This window comes from Protopterus annectens, chromosome 5.part0, assembly GCF_019279795.1.
Source record: "Protopterus annectens isolate FY-2018-M chromosome 5.part0, PAN1.0, whole genome shotgun sequence".
Classification (NCBI taxonomy): domain Eukaryota; kingdom Metazoa; phylum Chordata; order Ceratodontiformes; family Protopteridae; genus Protopterus; species Protopterus annectens.
Genome location: NC_056735.1, coordinates 1,690,315,866 through 1,690,335,297, shown reverse-complemented (window position 1 = coordinate 1,690,335,297; position 19,432 = coordinate 1,690,315,866). Strand labels below are relative to the sequence as shown.

Here is a 19,432-nt window from a genome sequence, read left to right as displayed (position 1 = left end):
CCACACATGCATTATAAGGGTTTGGAGATTCAATCTTACAAAGCTTACTGCCAAAGAGACCGTCGAGAACACCCAATATCTGTAGCAGATTAACAGCAACCTGCATTAAGCAGATTTCATCCATATAACCAGGTGAAAATTTATCACCCATCCAGTCAATCAGGCTGGTTTAAAAGGTTGCCAAGGAAGTACCCTGCTTGATATGTAAGGGAATCTTGTTCTAGAAATGGGGGAATACACTGGGTTAGGTACCTGTCACGCCAGCTTCAGCACAGGTTTAGGTCTCTACATGTGTATTTATCTACTACTAGTTTTAATCAGGTGAAGGAGTTTAAAGACTGCAGGGTCATTTACTTATTGCCTTTTGTTTTCCAGGAAGTTCTGACTCGGCACGGAGGTCTGTTCTCAGCAAAGGCCTAGGAAGAAAAGCTCTGAATGCAATTTTACATAGTTAAAGAGAACAGTTACAAATAATAACCAGTGAAATAAGATGTTGGGACTACAGCTTAACATCTCATCTGAAGTATACATCTCCTTGACCAACCAGTGCGTGGCCAAAATCCTGCCTTCTACAAAATCACGACAGGCAAAAACAGTTGTCACATACTCTGACAGTGGAACACATTTACATTTTTATTGCTTTTGTCTGAAAGGAAAATCTGTCTGGGCTAAAACAGTCCTTTTTCAGCAGAGGCCTGTTGAGAAAAGCTCCAAGTAATTAGTACAACAAATACAGACTTAGTAAAGTTGGTTAAGTACGGTAAGCTAGTAAGCACTTTTGGTACAATGGTGCAAACATTCAGTAAGCATTTACAATACTTGTACAATGTAACAAAGACTGGGATAAGAGATTGGAGTGACTACAGTATGCACAATATATACATCTGTTTCAGTTTCTGAGACAAGTCAAAGCTACCTACAAGCTGACTGGGGTGGTACTCTATGTCTCTTCACACAAACACAGAGCAATAAAGCCCTTACTACAACCCAGATGACCGGTGTTCAATTAGTGATAAGTGTTGGCTTAGCTGGGCAGAGAAGGATAAGAGGAAGTGGCAGATGCCAGCTTACCTCTCATGGGATTGGGAAGTAAGGGAACTTTAGCTAGCTGCATTGATGAGCCCTGCAACAGATCTGCAATCAGAACCCTGCGGGCTCATGCTGCCTAAAGCTAAGGTCTGAAATGTGGGATAGTGTGCATTAGTGGAATGAAAAAAAAGCTGCTGACGGGAGATGTTTAGGGCCATGAAAAGCAAAAGGCTGCTCTCCCCTTGTAAATGATGGTACTACTTGCTAGTGTGCTCAACTTCACTCCACATTCAAGAGAATGACTGGACAGTAGATTTTTCCCGCTGGGGAACTAAGAGGCCAGTTTAGCAGCTGGGGGGGGCTAGTGGTCAGAAGGGGAAAACCACCACTTGAACTTGACAAGAGTGCTTACATGATCAAATGGTCGGAGTTTGATTTGGTAGGTGACCAGTGAATGTTTTGTGCATAAAGTGTATTGTGTTCACTACTGCACATCAGCATGAAGGAACACAGTTTAAACTTTGATAGGAGGTCCTCCTTCACTTTTTCTCCATAACTGTTAGATGTGTAAGATTCGGAAAAGGGAACTACATCAGGAGTCATGGGCTATGTGAGCATCTGTGCTGTAGACATGCATTCTATTTATGTCTCAAAACACCAGTTTACTTACTCTGGGACGAGTCACACTGCCTTTTCTGCTGACCCTTGCCATTTTTTGCATTAGCTCCAATGTTTATTATCCTTAATGAGTTATCTAAAAGCCTTACAAGTACTATGCTCTATCTCAACTATTTATGTCTTACTTTCACAGTCTCCTCTGAACATTATGAATGCATGACACAAATTATAAACTGTTGTAATATTTCAGTCCATTCTGTATTGGACTTTAAGGTCTTCACTGAAAATGTTACTCATGCTGGAATTTTCTAAATGCAAGTAAATAAAATAAAATTAATTAAGATGGTATGTGCCCTTCAGTGGAGTTTATGGGCAATGATCAGTGAAAGATAAACTGCCTAGGTTTGTACGGTGTTTAGCTCATACTGAAAATTACACAGCATATCTGTGAATCTTGCATGTTGTAATTCTAGTACATTTAAACCACCAGTGCCACCTTTCCACTTGGTTTTACATTACCAGTGTCACTATTCATAAAGCTTCCTAACATAATTAAATCTTTGTGCCATACTGCTCTGCTAGACACGTGGCTTGGTATTTTCTCCATAGTCTCAGTCATAAATGAAAAACAATCCTTTCTATGCTGCATCAGGGTAATTTGTTATTGGCCATACTAGCTCCCAAGCATGTACCACTACCCCCACAATAATACTCTTAACCATACTGAACTCCAAACTAATACTTGCACACACCACTTCACTTCCACAACCTATCCTAAAAATAGTTATTCCCACTGATGCATATTCTTCCAGGTACCAAATACATCATCAGAACTTTGAGATCATCTCCCCTCAACAGTTCCTATACAACTTGCCTATTAACTAGTCCCCAAACTCCTAGACTCTGCACATAGCAAACCCCATCTCATACCTCTTACATCCACCCCAAACAAAAAACTGAATATATATACTCCTACCTAATCTAGCTACTATCACAATGCTGGGACATCCACCCCCCAACCCTGGCCCCACCACTAATCATACCTATACAACACCCCATAAAACATTAAACATTATGATCTTCAACATCGGAAGTCTAGGCAACAAAATACCCCCCCCCCTCGCGCCTTGATAGATCAGTACAAGCCAGACATACTAGTCATTACTGAAACCTGGCTAAAGCCTAACATACCTGGCTAAAGACGAAGCTCCGTTCAAACAGATAGTCTTTAATGTAGCTTAAAATCCACCAAATTGAGCGCTTTCATCAGCCCTAAGCAGACTTCATCAGAATAATTAATAAACAGTGCCTCACATTTTTATACCATTCTAATGCTGCAGTAATTATTCAATAATTAACAAATTAATCAATTACAACAAACAAATCAATCATTCCATAAACCTGTTAATATAACAGTGAATATAAATAGTTAGGTTATCCAAACTGAATTTAACCCATTGGTATATTTCTCTCTTTAATTCTCTGTCAAAAGTGCTACTGTGCATATAAATACTTAAAACTACTGATGCTGTCATTACATATATTGTATGGTTTATAATTTGTATATTATTAAAATGTACTAATATATTTTGATTATATTTCTTATTATAATTGTATCGTTTCATACTACAATATGGGTTATTATATCTCAAAAATAAACATAAGTAATGTAACTTATTATATAATAAAATTTGTACATAATAAATATTATTAGGTATGGCTAATAAATAAATAAACATATAAATAGAAGACCATATGAATATATAAAAAAGGATGAAATGAGAAAAGTGAATTTATGACTGTTATAAATAGGACACTTAAATATTAGTGTAGTGTGTGTAGTGAGTTGTACTCTTGAAATTCACAATATAAAATATCCATGTTATCATAAAAATGTTAGTTAAAACATATAATAAATAAATAAATATCTAAAATTGTATTAATAAAAACAATCATTCATGGTCCAAATAAATAATATTATATTAATATTAGAACAGGATCAAACTGAGGCAGCTTTATCAATTAGTATCGCCTTTATATTAATATATTCGTTGATACCAGGGAAATAATTTGATTTCAGTCTCAACTGCCACTTGATCTCTCTCAGTAGTAGGTTATTCTTAAAATCACCTCCCCTAGTGTCAGTTTTCATTAATTCTAAAATGGCAAACTTGAAATCTGTAAAACCTGCACAATTTACAGAATGTTTATAGAGGGCACTGGTCTCTTTTTTCACCTTGATGTCATTGGTGTGCTCATAAATTCTCTCCCTCAGTGCCCTCTCAGTTTTGCCTACATAGAAGGAGGTGCATTTAGTACAAGTAGCTAAGTAAACTAACATCCTACTACGGCAATTGCCTTTACAAAAGGATACCTTACTATTAAGACCATTCTTGAGTGTTATGTCCTCGGCCTGATTAATGTATATACATTGTCGACAACTCCCACACTTAGTTGTTCCTTTCTTTATGTTTTTGTCAAATATAATTCTATCTCTCTCAAATAATCTTTTAAAATTCATGCCAGTCTTATAGGTCAATAATGGCTTATTTCCAACAATTTCATATATTTCTTTGTTGGTTTTCATAATGGACCAATTTTCTTCTAAAATTCTAGTAAAACAATCTGAAAACTCATTATATTCTGTAATACATGCCCTTGAAAAATCTTTTGTGTTGTGACTTTGATGTTCTTTATATGTTAATTTTTGTCCTAACAGGGGCTTGTATTTATTACCCCACCCTGTGTATACTTCATCCAAAATTTCACCAACTAATTCTCTAGGATATCCTCTTTCTAAAAATTTTTCCATCAGAAATATAAACTCGTTCAGTAAATCCTTACGTTCTGAGGTAATTCTTGCAATTCTAACAGCCTGTCCCTTAATAACACTTTTCTTTTGATGAAACGGGTGTAGGCTGTTAAAATGAAGGTAGCTATTACACCAGGTATTTTTTCGAAAAATGACAAAAAATTGGTGGTTTCATTAATATACTTCATGAATTCCTCCAATTCATTTTCATCATCGTCTTCCCAAACAAGGAAGATATCGTCCAAGAACCTAAGATAGATTTTAATATTTTTCTTGAATATACTAGGAAAGATGTATTTCTCCTCCCAACCTAGGAGGACAAGATTTGCATATATGTGGTCTGAAACTTGCAAACTGGTTACTGTAGATGTTAGGGACCTTTTTACGTGTATTCCTAGGGATGTGGGGTTTGAATATTTTGAGAACATCGTCCATAGATACCTAGAGGCTTCAACTGATAAAAAACTATTAACATTAGAGTTGACAGAAATAGTTTTGGATAACAATTTTATAACGTTTCAGGGAGAATATTATAGACAAGTGATGGGGGTAGCCATGGGGGCAGCCTGTGCCCCCATATATGCAAATCTTGTCCTCCTTGGTTGGGAGGAGAAATACATCTTTCCTAGTATATTCAAGAAAAATATTAAAATCTATCTTAGGTTCTTGGACGATATCTTCCTTGTTTGGGAAGACGATGATGAAAATGAATTGGAGGAATTCATGAAGTATATTAATGAAACCACCAATTTTTTGTCATTCACCCATGAAGTACAGGATCAGAGTATTAATTACTTGGATATTACTCTAAGTAAAAAAGTAAAAGGTTTCAAGTCAAATATTTTTCGAAAAAATACCTGGTGTAATAGCTACCTTCATTTTAACAGCCTACACCCATTTCATCAAAAGAAAAGTGTTATTAAGGGACAGGCTGTTAGAATTGCAAGAATTACCTCAGAACGTAAGGATTTACTGAACGAGTTTATATTTCTGATGGAAACATTTTTAGATAGAGGATATCCTAGAGAATTAGTTGGTGAAATTTTGGATGAAGTATACACAGGGTGGGGTAATAAATACAAGCCCCTGTTAGGACAAAAATTAACATATAAAGAACATCAAAGTCACAACACAAAAGATTTTTCGAGGGCATGTATTACAGAATATAATGAGTTTTCAGATTGTTTTACTAGAATTTTAGAAGAAAATTGGTCCATTATGAAGACCAACAAAGAAATATATGAAATTGTTGGAAATAAGCCATTACTGCCCTATAAGACTGGCATGAATTTTAAAAGATTATTTGAGAGAGAGAGAATTATATTTGACAAAAACATAAAGAAAGGAACAACTAAGTGTGGGAGTTGTCGACAATGTATATACATTAATCAGGCCGAGGACATAACACTCAAGAATGGTCTTAATAGTAAGGTATCCTTTGTAAAGGCTAGGATGTTAGTTTACTTAGCTACTTGTACTAAATGCACCTCCTTCTATGTAGGCAAAACTGAGAGGGCACTGAGGGAGAGAATTTATGAGCACACCAATGACATCAAGGTGAAAAAAGAGACCAGTGCCCTCTATAAACATTCTGTAAATTGTGCAGGTTTTACAGATTTCAAGTTTGCCATTTTAGAATTAATGAAAACTGACACTAGGGGAGGTGATTTTAAGAATAACCTACTACTGAGAGAGATCAAGTGGCAGTTGAGACTGAAATAAAATTATTTCCCTGGTATCAACGAATATATTAATATAAAGGCGATACTAATTGATAAAGCTGCTTCAGTTTGATCCTGTTCTAATATTAATATAATATTATTTATTTGGACCATGAATGATTGTTTTTATTAATAAAATTTTAGATATTTATTTATTTATTATATGTTTTAACTAACATTTTTATGATAACATGGATATTTTATATTGTGAATTTCAAGAGTACAACTCACTACACACACTACACTAATATAGAAGTGTCCTATTTATAACAGTCATAAATTCACTTTTCTCATTTCATCCTTTTTTATATATTCATATGGTCTTCTATTTATATGTTTATTTATTTATTAGCCCTGCCAAGTATACCTAATAATATTTATTATGTACAAATTTTATTATATAATAAGTTACATTACTTATGTTTATTTTTGAGATATAATAACCCATACTGTAGTATGAAACGATACAATTATAATAAGAAATATAATCAAAATATATTAGTACATTTTAATAATATACAAATTATAAACCATACAATATATGTAATGACAGCATCAGTAGTTTTAAGTATTTATATGCACAGTAGCACTTTTGACAGAGGATTAAAGAGAGAAATATACCAATGGGTTAAATTCAGTTTGGATAACCTAACTATTTATATTCACTGTTATATTAACAGGTTTATGGAATGATTGATTTGTTTGTTGTAATTGATTAATTTGTTAATTATTGAATAATTACTGCAGCATTAGAATGGTATAAAAATGTGAGGCACTGTTTATTAATTATTCTGATGAAGTCTGGTGGATTTTAAGCTACATTAAAGACTATCTGTTTGTTTGAATTTGGCTTTTTCTACATTTATACCTGGCTAAAGCCCAACATACCTGACTCTGAACTCCTACTTCCCAACTACAGCATACTCGGGTCTGATAGAACCCATAAGAAAGGTGGCGGCATAGCATTACTCTATCCCAACAACCTTATCACAACATACATAAACAATACCCTGACGTTTTCCAGAGCAGAATTGCTGATATCCTTCCTAAACCTAAATGCTACAAACAGAAACTGTATAACTGTTCTCTACATGCCCTCAGGTCATAATACCCCTATTCTAGAAGGCATACTCTCCTGGATCACCCAAACATTTCAACATGAAACTATCATCTTAGTAGACATCAACAAAGACTGGCAAACTATCATATCAAAACTTCCCACTAACAGCATCAACCTATATGTTTTTTCTCAACTAATCTCCTGCCCTACTAGGCACAACAAACACTACACTCAACAGTCTACCTCAGAATGGATCCTGGTACCACACCCTTCTAACTTTACCAATGCTGGTACTTATCCAAACTCCCTTAGTGACCACCTGCCGGCCTTCGCCATTCGAGTAAACTCTCACCCTCCAAATACTCACAGCCTAAAAACAGTTCGTAATCTCACTAATTTCTCTGAAGACAGATTTAATGATCTACTTTGCAAAATAAACCTTTCACCACTAAAGGTACTGTCACTAGATGAAGCAGTACACTACTTTAATAACCGCTTCCTAAAACTACTGGTGTCCTTAGCTACAGTTCGCACCAAAAGAATCAAAACAATCCCATACCCTAGCTAACTACGCAATGTAAAAACCTAGTGTAAAAAGGGATATAGCCTGGGCCCTATGGAAACAAAGAACAAGATCTAATTACTTTCAAGCAGCTACATAACCAAGCAAAAAAAAAAAACAAGCTACCAAAGATAAACAACTATACTATAGTCACCTACAGCAGAAACATAAAACCAATCCAAAAAAATTCTGGTCCACTATCACAACTCTATTCCACTCCAGAACTAAAAAGGAAACCAAGATTTTACCCAATGCCCTTGCCTCTTAAATTGCTGAAGATTTTAATATCCACTTCATGAAATCCATAACGGACCTCATTACTAAATCCAGCAATAACTGCCTCTCTTCTTTATCTACACCAAATATTCTACATTCACTGGGCCCAGAGCCCGTTTACCCTCACTGCACTGAGCCCCCTTCTGAGAACCATGCCACTTTCTATCTTCAGCCAATCACTACAAGCCTCATAAATAGGTTACTGCACAAACTCAAACCCTGCTCTACCTCCGCTGACAACCTCCTTCCTACAGACCTAAAATGAGCAGCTGACTCCATAGCATACCCAATCAGCATCCTGCTCAATTGATCCATTTCTGAATCCAAAGTTCCTAACATCTGGAAAAAGTCCCATATCACCATCATTCACAAAGGAGGTAACTCCACTGAATTTACAAACTTTCGACCTATAGCCATACTTTCTCCTATCTCTAAAATAATAATGGAAAAATGTATTCATCTTCAGTTAATGAAATACAGCAATACAACCTCCTTACACACACACACACACACACACACACACACACACACACACACACACAGCTTTTGCCCCTGCCACAGCACAACCACAGCCCTCCTAGCCTTCACCAACTATGTAAACAGAGCCAGAGACACAGCTTGCTTTGTATCTGCTCTATTTCTTGACCTCTCAAAAACATCTGATACTGTGTCACACTCTTTAATCTTGAACAAGCTTTCAAACTTAGGAATTACCCCACCTATACTAAACTGGTTCCACAGTTACTTACATAATCGAAAATGAGCTGTAAAATGGTCAAATGTTATTTGCCCTTTCTAGCAAATTTCACAAAAGTCCCACAAGAATCCCTCCTAGAACCCTTACGTTTTGATATTTTTACTAATGACCTATGTACTGCCCTTACTAGTGGAAAACACATACAATATGCCGATGACTCCACAATAATCTGTACCTCTTGCACACTACCCTAGCTTCTCTCCAATACACAAAAGTTTTCTGCTGTTAAACTTGGCTTACTAACAGAACGCTATTCCTCAACTCCCAAAAAAAAGTACAGTCAAGCCCCCATTTTTCAGAACTCAAGCAACTGGCATTTTTGATTGGCTTGTATGCTGCCATGTGAGCCAATAAAAAAATGCAGAGCGGAGCCACTTCTACTCCATGCGGAACAGCCCGCTGTTCGTCAGTGAGTAGAAGTATCTCTGTTTTGCGATTTTTGACTGGTTTATATGCCAGCGTATGAGCTAATCAAAAATGGCAAAGCAGAGCCTCTTCTGTCCAATGCTGAATAGCCCGCTGTTCCGCATTGAACAGAAGCGGCTCCACTTTGCAATTTTTGATTGGCTCATACGTCAGTATACGAGCCAATCAAAAATCACAAAGCATCTCTCAAGCAACCAGAAACTACACTTAACCGGCATCTACCAATCTCCATGGGTGCCGGTTAAGTGAGAGTTTACTGTAACCTGCCCCTTTTTCAGCCAAAGAACTGTACTACTAACTCAAACTACTTTAAAATTCTCTCTCCCAACAATATCACCCCTGAAATTGTCCACTGCACCAAGCTACTAGGTGTAGTCATAGAAAAGCACTTACGGTTTGATCTCCACATTCAACAAAACAAACAAAAACCACCAGACACTTGGCACACTGTACAGAAATAAATACAACCTACCCTCATTTTCCAAAACCTCCCTCACCAAACTTTCCTTCTCCGCTCCCTAATTTATGGCTACCAATACTTACAAACTTATAGAGCTCTGCTAGATCCAAAATGGAACAGTGCTATAATACAGTGGCCAAGTTAGCCACCAACTCAGGAAAGTACAGTTTTGTACCTACCATAAATGTAGATGTTCCAGTGTTCACACTGCTGCAGTCATCACACTTGGGTTATCCTGCCGTCAGGTGGTCCCGGAGTCGGCCCAAGTTCCAAAGTCTTGGTCCTGCATCGGTTGCTGTCGCTTCTTCCCTGACATCAGTGTGCCAGGGGTATATAAGAGGCATCCAACGCCATTTTCTTCAGTTTTTCTTGCCCCAGATGTCAGGTGCCCCCCTAGTAGGTGGGCAATACATATTGCCAATGAAACATGTACAGAAAATACAAATAATACCTTCAGTTATAAGCAAATACACCACAAAGGTTGTATCAGATAGTAAGGTATAGAAAAGTTCAGGTGGTTCAGAGGGGATGGAGGGAGGGTAACCTAGATTGCAGCAGTGTGAACACTCGAACATCTACATTTATGGTAGGTACAAAACTGTACTATGTTCATCATGTTACACTGCTGCAGTCATCACACTTGGGTTGAATCCCAAAGCTAAGGATGGGTGGTGGAGTTAAACAGGGTTTGGAGAAGATAGTAGGCCCTGCAGAACTGCAGTGGCAAAACCAGCTCTAGTCTTAGATTATAGAGGTAAGTGATACTGCTTGGTGAAGGTATGCACTGAACTCCACGTTGCAGCTTCCAAAATATCCTTGGTTGGTACCCCCCTGAGAAAAGCTGTTGATGTAGCTGTAGCCCTGGTGGAGTGGGACCTAATGGTAGCAGGTACTGGTTTCCCATGATGTGTGTAACAGAAACGTATGCAATGCCCTATCCATTTTGAAATGGTCTGTTTTGAGATAGCTTTTCCTTGTGATCCTGTAGCATAGGATACAAAGAGCTGGTCAGATTTTCTGAAAGCCTTAGTTTCATCCAAGTAGTGACGTAATTGCCTGTGAATGTCCAAAGAGTGCAGGAGTCTTTCTCCTTTGTTCTGGGGGTTTGGGAAAAAGGTGGGCAAATGAATGGTTTGGTTTAGGGCCACACTGCATACCACCTTTGGCATAAAGGAAGGGTTAGTCCGTAAAGTGACTCTGTCTTGATGAAAAATGAGGAAAGGCTCCACTGCCATTAGGGCCTGTAGCTCTGAGACTCTTCTAGCTGAAGTTATTGCTAGTAGCAGGGCAGTTTTCCATGATAGAAACTTTAACTCTGCTGAAATAGCTGGCTCAAAGAGCGGTAGTGTAAGCTTTTCCAGAACAAAGTTGAGATCCCAAGTTGGTGTTGGTGCTTTCCTGGGCGGTCTTATGTTCTTAGCCCCTCTGAGATACTGTCTTAGGAGTGGATGTGAAAATAAAGGAGGATCCGTGTTGTAGTGAGCTGAAATCGCTGAGGCGTGGATCTTAATAGATGAAAAAGAAAGTCCTTTGTGCAACATCTCAGTTAAGTATTGTAGAATCTGAGGAATGTTTGGAACAAGGGGATTTTGGCCTTTAGTCTGGTTCCATACGTAAAATCTTTTCCATTTGTCTGAATAGGCTTTCCTGGTGCTGGGCCTCCTGGCCTCCAGAATGACATCCATAACAGCTTTAGATAGAGGTGTTGGCTGGTTGTTTAGGTAATTTGCCATGCAGCCAGATTTAAAATCTTGAGCTGGCTGTGTAGAATCTGATTGTTTTGCAGAGTGAGCAGGAGAGGAATTTGGGGTAAAATCCATGGTGGGCCGTGGGCCATGTTCCATAGTATTGGATACCAGTGTTGGCGTGGCCAGTCTGGAGCAATGCATTTGTGGCCTCTCTAATCTGACTTTCAGAAGCACCTTTGCTAGAAGAGGCAGTGGAGGAAAGGCATACACTGTTAATGTTTTCCAACTGAATGACAGGGCGTCCACCTTCCAAGCTAGTGGGTGGAATGTCCTTGTGCAAAATTTTCAAAGTTGGTAGTTTTGGGGGTTGGCAAACAGATCTATGTCTGGGCGTCCCCATTTTTGAGTTATCATTGCAAATACTTGTGGATCCAGTTTCCACTCGTGGGGATCCATGATGTTTCTGCTTAGGTCGTCTGCCAATGTGTTTTTCTTTCCTGGCAGGAATTGTGTTTGTAGTTGAACTTGGTAAGTCAGTGCTGTGTTCCACAAGGTCATTGCTTGCCTGCATAGGGGGTAGGAGTGTTTGCCCCCTTGCTTATGTACCAGATAACTGTGGTATTGTCCGTCTTTATTAGGAGTTGTCCTGGATGTAAGAGGTCCTTGAAAGCTGTTAGAGCATTCTGTACAGCTAGCATTTCTTTTTGATTGATATGCAGATGTCTTTGATCTGTGTTCCATTTGCCCTGAATGCACTGTCCTGCCATGTGTGCTCCCCAGGCGTAGTCCGATGCATCTGTTATAGTTTGCCTGGCTGTGGACAAGGTAAAAGGCTGACCCTTGTTGAGGTGACATGCCTGTGCCCACCATAGGAACTCCTGTTGAAGGCAGGGAATGAGTGGTATCATTGTTTCCAAGCTGTGGCTGTGCTGTGTCCATACGCTCTTCAGGTACCATTGTAATTTCCTCATATGCAGTTTTGCAAATGGTATTAGGAGTATGCAAGATGCCATGAATCCCAAGGCCTGCAGAATTTTTCTTGCAGGGAGTTGGGTCTTTGTTGCCATCATTTTGAAATATTGAGTCAGCTGCTGTTGCTTGTCTGGTGTGAGATAAGCCATCTGGGCCGTTGTAGTCAAGCTGGCACCCAGGAATGTTATGTTCTGTGAGGGCACTAGTTTTGATTTCTTTTCGTTTACTGTGTACCCTAGGCAACTTAAAAGGTGTTTGACAAACGCCAGATGCTTTAAAAGAATGTCCTTGCTTTCTGCTTGAATAAGGCAGTCGTCCAGGTATGGATATATTTGAATTCCTCTTTGTCTGCAGTATGCAATTACTGGTGCCAGACATTTTGTGACGACCCTGGGTGCAGTAGATAAGCCAAAGGGCAGTGCAGAGAATTGATAATGAGTTGAACCTGCAATGAAATGGAGGTATCTTCTGCAATTTTGTCTGATAGGGACATGCAGGTATGCCTCCTTGAGATCCAACGTTACTAGCCAAGCCTTCTTGCCCAGCATGGGAAGAAGCTGCTGTAGTGTTAGCATCTTGAATTTGGGTACTTGGAGAGAGGTGTTTAGAACTGAAAGGTCCAGAATGGGTCTCCAGGCTTTGTCCTTTCTGGGGACTAGAAAGAGTCTTGAGTAAAATCCTTGTCCTTGCTCCTGTGTAGGTACCTGTTGAATGGCTCTCATGTCCATGAGAGCTGTAATTTGTTTTTGTGCCTCCACCCATTGATTTGGTGGCAGGTTTGGCATTCCTTTTATCCTTGGCAAGGTGTGAAAGTGGAATCTGTATCCTTGTGAAACAATGTATAGGACCCATTTGTCTTTTGTAATGACGTGCCAGTTGTCTGCAAAAAGTGATAATTTTCCTTCCAAGGGAGCTGCCAAGAGAGATTTGCTTGGCAATCTGAGGGTTAAGTCATTGTGTTTGTCTTCTGTTAGCTTGGGGCCTGTCTTCTCCCTCCTTTCTGTGTAGCGGTACCCCATTGGCGAGGTTTGTAAGGGCCTTGTGACTGACCTCTGCCCCTTGGGTGTCTGTATTTGCCCCTCTGTGGTCTGTCAGATGCTGGAAAGGACCAGTTTTTTGTTGGCCAATTTCTGCTGAACCAAGGGGGTTGAACCTGTAAAAAATCCTTGACCATCTGCATAGATTTTGCCTTATCCTCCATTTTCTTTAAAACCTCCACTGCCTTTACACCAAATAAAACATCCTGCTGTAAAGGTGCATCCAATAACTTTGCTTTAACATGATCAGGCAGGGTTTGTTCTTTTAGCCAAGCATGTCTACATATGACAGACCCAGTCACTGCTGCTCTACAGGAAGCTTCCAATGAATCAAATCCACATTGTAAAGTATGTTTGCCCACCTGTTCAGCTGCATGTAACAGATCCTGCATTTCCTTGAAATCAGGCTGCTCTGAATGTGTGCTCATTTTTTGTTTTAATTGAGACATTAGGAATTGCTGATATTTTAGCATGTGAAACTGGCAATTTAAGGCTCTCATAGCTAGAGTAGCTGAGGTGTATACCTTCTTTCCCCATCTATCTAGTGCTCTGGAATCCCTTTCAGAGGGTACAGGATTTTTAGCAATGGAGGCCTTAACCCCTTTGGGACCCTGGGAAATTGTTTCTGGGTCAGCAACAGGGCTTTTATGTAGGAATTTGTGTGAGTCAGGGACTCAGTAGTATCTGTCTGGTTTGGCTGGAGCAGGAGGTAGAGAGTCTGGGTTAAGACTAGATTCTAGGTAAACATCATCCACAATGTCTAACACAAGAGGGGTAGCAAGTGGTCTGTGCTGGGGAAGTAAAAGGAAATCTCAGAGCTAATTCTTAGAGTCAGAATAATCCTGGCCTTCCTGCGGGACCGCCTGATGGCAGGATAACCCAAGTGTGATGACTGCAGCAGTGTAACACGATGAACATCTAGTATACACCACTGTCTGCCATTAAAAAAACTAAACGGGCTAGAACTCCCCAACCACCTATTATATACCCAACTAGTAACCCTCCACAACATGGTCTACAAACTACTAGTCTGTGCAGCACTAAATATCATTAAGCCTTACAACCCAAACAGGACACTTAGGTCCACAGATAAAGAGCTCCTCTCTATATATAATCCCTCTAAGACAGCAGGACAAAACCTCTACTCCCACTATGTTACAAAAGCATGGAGCTCACTTCCACTCACTGTGATAACTACTACTAATCTACCTGCCTTTAAATCCATACTGAAACAACATATGATCAACTCCTGGCTGTGCCCTTGTTCTGATCCAGGCTAATGTCTTCTACAGATCAGACAAGACTGAATCTCTCCTTTCACTCTCCCTCCATCTGTACTTCATCACCCTGGATTATTTACTGGTATACCTTGTAATAATGTTTTTACTGCCAATATAAGTCTCTGGTTACCATCTGACTCATAACAATGTACCTGCTTACTTGTAACTTTTGTAATTTTTATATTATCTGTATAAAGTTTGTCAGTGCAGTGTCAAGGTGCCTTTAAGCCACAAAATGACATCCATAACATCTCGCTGACCGGCCATATGTGGAAAAATGACCAGTAACCCCTTTCCTTTCTTCCCCAAACATTTATTACATTCTTCCTAAGGAAGAAAATATGAGAAAGCAAAATGGCCATAATCAGTTAAAGAATATATGTACAGGATGATTCATCTTGAGGTGGTGGTGGGGAATGACTGTGCTGGTTACAGAGAAGAACTTGCTATTTCTCTCTTTCTCACAGGAACTGACCATGATCTAGTCTGAAACTGTAAAAGGACATTCAGACAAGGGAGGAAGACAGCCTCCTCAGACCAGAACCAGCAGAGTCATGCTCCTATTACACATACTGGAAATTTAACAAGTGAAAGAAAAACTGCCAAGTGACTTGATTAGGTGTGGACAAGGAGACTCATGCCAAAGGAAGACTCAGATGGGAAAGTCCTTGTCCATGCCTTGCACATAAAGGTAAATCTGATAGCTGGACCCATTCAGTCATTTTCCATCATGTGCAAAATAGACTCCTATTGTCTGGTATGGGGGAGGGGGACAGACAACAGCTCAGGACAATGGCAGGACCTCTCCAGATAGCCTTAACCTCTAATACTGACTTGCTCATCTATATGGGAAGTGTCTTAGTGCCCATTTATCCTCTGGGTCTCTTTGCCAGGAGCAGATACCACACTGATGTTTCTCTTGGTCATCAGCCAATGATACACTAAATATTAACATCTCATTAGGAGTTTGCACCCACATAAAAGCAGTTGGAGGCCACACTGACTTTGAGCTAGTTTGAACGGATTGATATCTTCATATTACACCTCTCCAGCTCCTGCCTAGAATCATGGGACAACTGTCCTGACTAGGCCCCTGCAGACCTTCAGCTTCTTTGAACAACTCTTTCTGGCTTCAGTGCTCAAACACCACTACTTCTGGGAGCATATCAAGCAAGTGTCCATTAAAAAAAAAAAAAAAAAAAAAAACAGCTCTTGCGGTAGTCCTATATAGTGATATGATGACAAACTTACCTGTCAGGGCTTTGTCATTTCGAGATCAAGCAAGAAACCTTCACAATAATGAAAATTTGGAAAAGATCCATAATGTCTGAGTGGTTAGAAAGAACTGCAAAGCCTGGATGCACATATCCCCTTTATCTTCAAATACAAGTAAGAATGTTCTCAAAACTTAAAGAAATAGCTGAGCTAGTTTTAGCCATCAGGCAAAGGATGTACTCATGAGTTGCACCCAATGCAGAGGTTACGACTGAATGAAGCTTTGAAGGTGTCAAGCATTTTTGATATATACAACAGTTACAAAACAGCCCTGGTGTTAAAAGAAGACCAACTGCTGGAGGTAGGAGACAGTGCAGCAGACTTCTTAAGGTCATGGTAGAATCATGTGGCTAAACAAAGGCTAAAAATGCAAGGCAAATTTTAAAATACAATGTTCCTGTACATTTTGGAAAACCAGGAGTGCAGTCCAGCAGTGCTCAGAATGTCCTGAAACAGATTAAGAAATGCCCCACTTGTCCTGTTACTTTAAGAACACAAAAGGAGGTATGCATTTTAAGAACATAAAATGAGGTATATGGTCAGTATGAGTGACAGACTAATGTAAGGGGTAGAGTATTACAATAAGATGTGGCCTTATAAAAGTAAAGATGACTAATGACTAAAGATGACTATCATTCGCCTCACAGCAATCATTCCCAGTCAGGGTTACTGAAAGGTTGCTACAAGTCAATTCCACTAGTGCCCTTCTTAAGCCTGTACAAGAACTTCTACGAGAGTTTGAAAACAAAATCTTGAGATTTTTTTTTAAGTTAGTGTACTCTCAGTTATGTAGAAAGTCCACTACAAGGGTTCTGAGGGAGACAGAATAATAATGAAACTGTGTTAGAAGAGTTTTTCAACATGCTTAAGGCCTAAGTTTCACGGATTTTTGGTCAAGATAAAAGCTCTCACTTTCACTTAATCTCTGCTATCAAACGGGGAAATATTTTTTGTGGGTGGAAGTTAAGATATTAAAGAAATAATGCAGCATAGTATTTGTACCATTTTTTTTTAAAAATCTATGACCAGTTTTTAAGTCATTGAATTTAAACATTTTGAATTGTAAGAAGTTTGGCAGGTTTCAAATCAGTTTGCTAGTTACTGTTAACACACAGTGATATTCACTCTGGGATGGAAAAGGACACCCACATATTTAACGCTAGACAGTCTGTTGGTAATGATACAGATGAGCACTGACTTTCAGAATGAAAATTAGATCAACAAGCAGGTAACTACCTGTCCTCTACATACAACAGTCATGATCTGAACAGCAGTGTTTTATTAAAAAAAAAAGAAAAAGGTAGAAGGAAATGTTCTGATATTTTAGGAGACATTTTCCACCATCCCCTTTTTAAAAGATTCAGAACATTGCTTTGACCTTACCATACGGCATAAAACAATAAAAACATCTAAAAGCTTACAACAGTGTAGCATTTAAATAAATGAAAATATGTACCTTACATTGACTGAATACATAATATGCCCTTCAAAGTCTCAATTTTTACTAAGGAATATCCCATTCTGCCCATCTAGAAATGTAGCAATCCTGAAGCTAGCAAGCTGTTTAAGAACTTTTTTAAATACCCCCCTTAACAGTCTGCTTGACTGACCCAGTGGCTTCACTACCACCATCCAGCTGACCCCATTTGCTCTTTCAAGGACAGGATCTGGGCCCTCGGAAAAGGCTTGTCAGTCCCCTACACAGAATGCAATATACTGGGCCCTGTACCAGAACATGCCATCAGCCCTGCAAGCAATTATTTCCATGGCCTGGAGGCATCCAGCAGCAAGTTCAAACAAGAACAGGTGCCAGACTACTACACACCCAGAGCAAAGGCCCTTCACCTATTCATTCTCTGGCAGGGAGCTCAGCAGCAACTTTCATCTATGAAAACCATGTGGTTGGGATGGGCCAGTCAGTCTGTCATGCAGATCAGTCATTCCATACCCTGGAGCTCCTAACTCCTGCAGGAACGTTCTAGAGCTCCTTTACACTAGTTCACAATAAAATAAGCAAATCTTGACATACAGCTTCCTCCAGCTGAGTGCAGTACTACTGCTTAGACCTGTGTGCCCTGCAAGCCTGTTCTCTACAGATACAACACAATGCTCCTGCTAGGTATCACCCAAGTGGCGAGCCACTGCCACCTCTCTTCCCTATGACGGGTGAGCCTCAGTCCCATCCTCCATGGCCCATCCTCCCAGTGCTCATGCTGTCAAATGAACATGGATCATCTGGGCCATACTCCAGGTTTCATCCCTCTGCACCACAAAGGCAGGGCAGAAGTCAGACTTTCTTTAGTTAAGAAACTATATGAACTGGAGACTACTACTACTACCAAATCAGTTTAAAATCATTTAGAATGCTATTAAAGCTGTAATGCTTGACCATTTGTAGGAGCCTGAAGAGAGGGTAACTGAGATATAGGTGACTGAAAGAAGGGGTATAAATGAAAGCAAAATGAAAAATACTGTAATTTCCAAAATTAGTCTTCAGCTACTCTGGGTCTGCAATGGTTATGAAGTGCATGCTACATGTCTCTCTCTCATTTGCCTGTGTATGCATATGAAGACATCTAAGATACTAAGTAAATTTGTAATCAAGCTGCTCCGAAGAGTTTTGGCTAATAAAATTGACTCCACTACCAATTCTGTCTCCTGGCATGACATTCTGACATGGCAGGAACTGAAAGAGTGACAAACGGGGAATATTTTGGCTTAAATCATGAGTCTGTTACAGCCTAAACATTAAACTCAAAGCAGTCAGACCTCAAACTGGACATTTTTAGTTAGGGATGCAAATGATCATATAGGTAATATATATTCTAAGACAATTAGGCATAAGTGAGATTTAGGGTGTTGAGATGGAGAAATTAACAGACATGAAAGATTTGTCTCAATACCCTACTCTACTAGTCAGAGTATGGTAGAAGACCTGATCCAACAAATTAACAGAAAGGGAGAAAAGCACTGCAGCCACATTTGTGATGAAGAGAAAGAAAGAAAAAGTGGTTGTTTAAACACCAGGTGACATTTTATGATATACAAGTTTCATAAGCGTCGCATTTTCTTACCCTGGAATCATAATCCAATACAAAAGGTGGGATGTCTATCTGATTTGGAGATATACATGCATACAACTGTCGGAGACTCTCCACCTGGTGGACCTTTTCCTTCAATCCAGAGACTGTAAAGGTTGTAAAAAACCATGTTGAAACCTAGCAAAAGGGAAAAAAAAAAGTAGTTAGGTGACTACAGCGTCACAGCACATGCATTATAAATGTATTTTTTTCATTTACTGCATTTTTGTAAGTATAAAATAAGACAACCCACAACAGGAATACAGAAGAAATGAGTGGGTGGATGGGGCTATAAACAAAGTAAAACATGGAATGGAAGGAAAGGGACAGCAGAAGGAGTAGGGCGAGATGAACAGGAACATGCTTGTTGTGCATACAT

General features: G+C 39.2%; 1 protein-coding gene across 1 annotated transcript in view; it reads right to left on the bottom strand.

The window, feature by feature from the left end:
* The window catches only part of GDAP2 (ganglioside induced differentiation associated protein 2), an 835,060-nt gene that overhangs the window by 7,025 nt on the left and 808,603 nt on the right, over positions 1-19,432 (bottom strand). The window contains exon 13 of the mRNA XM_044071479.1: positions 19,048-19,191. Within this exon, the coding sequence (XP_043927414.1) occupies positions 19,048-19,191 (144 nt within the window). The remainder of the gene's footprint in view (positions 1-19,047; positions 19,192-19,432) is intronic.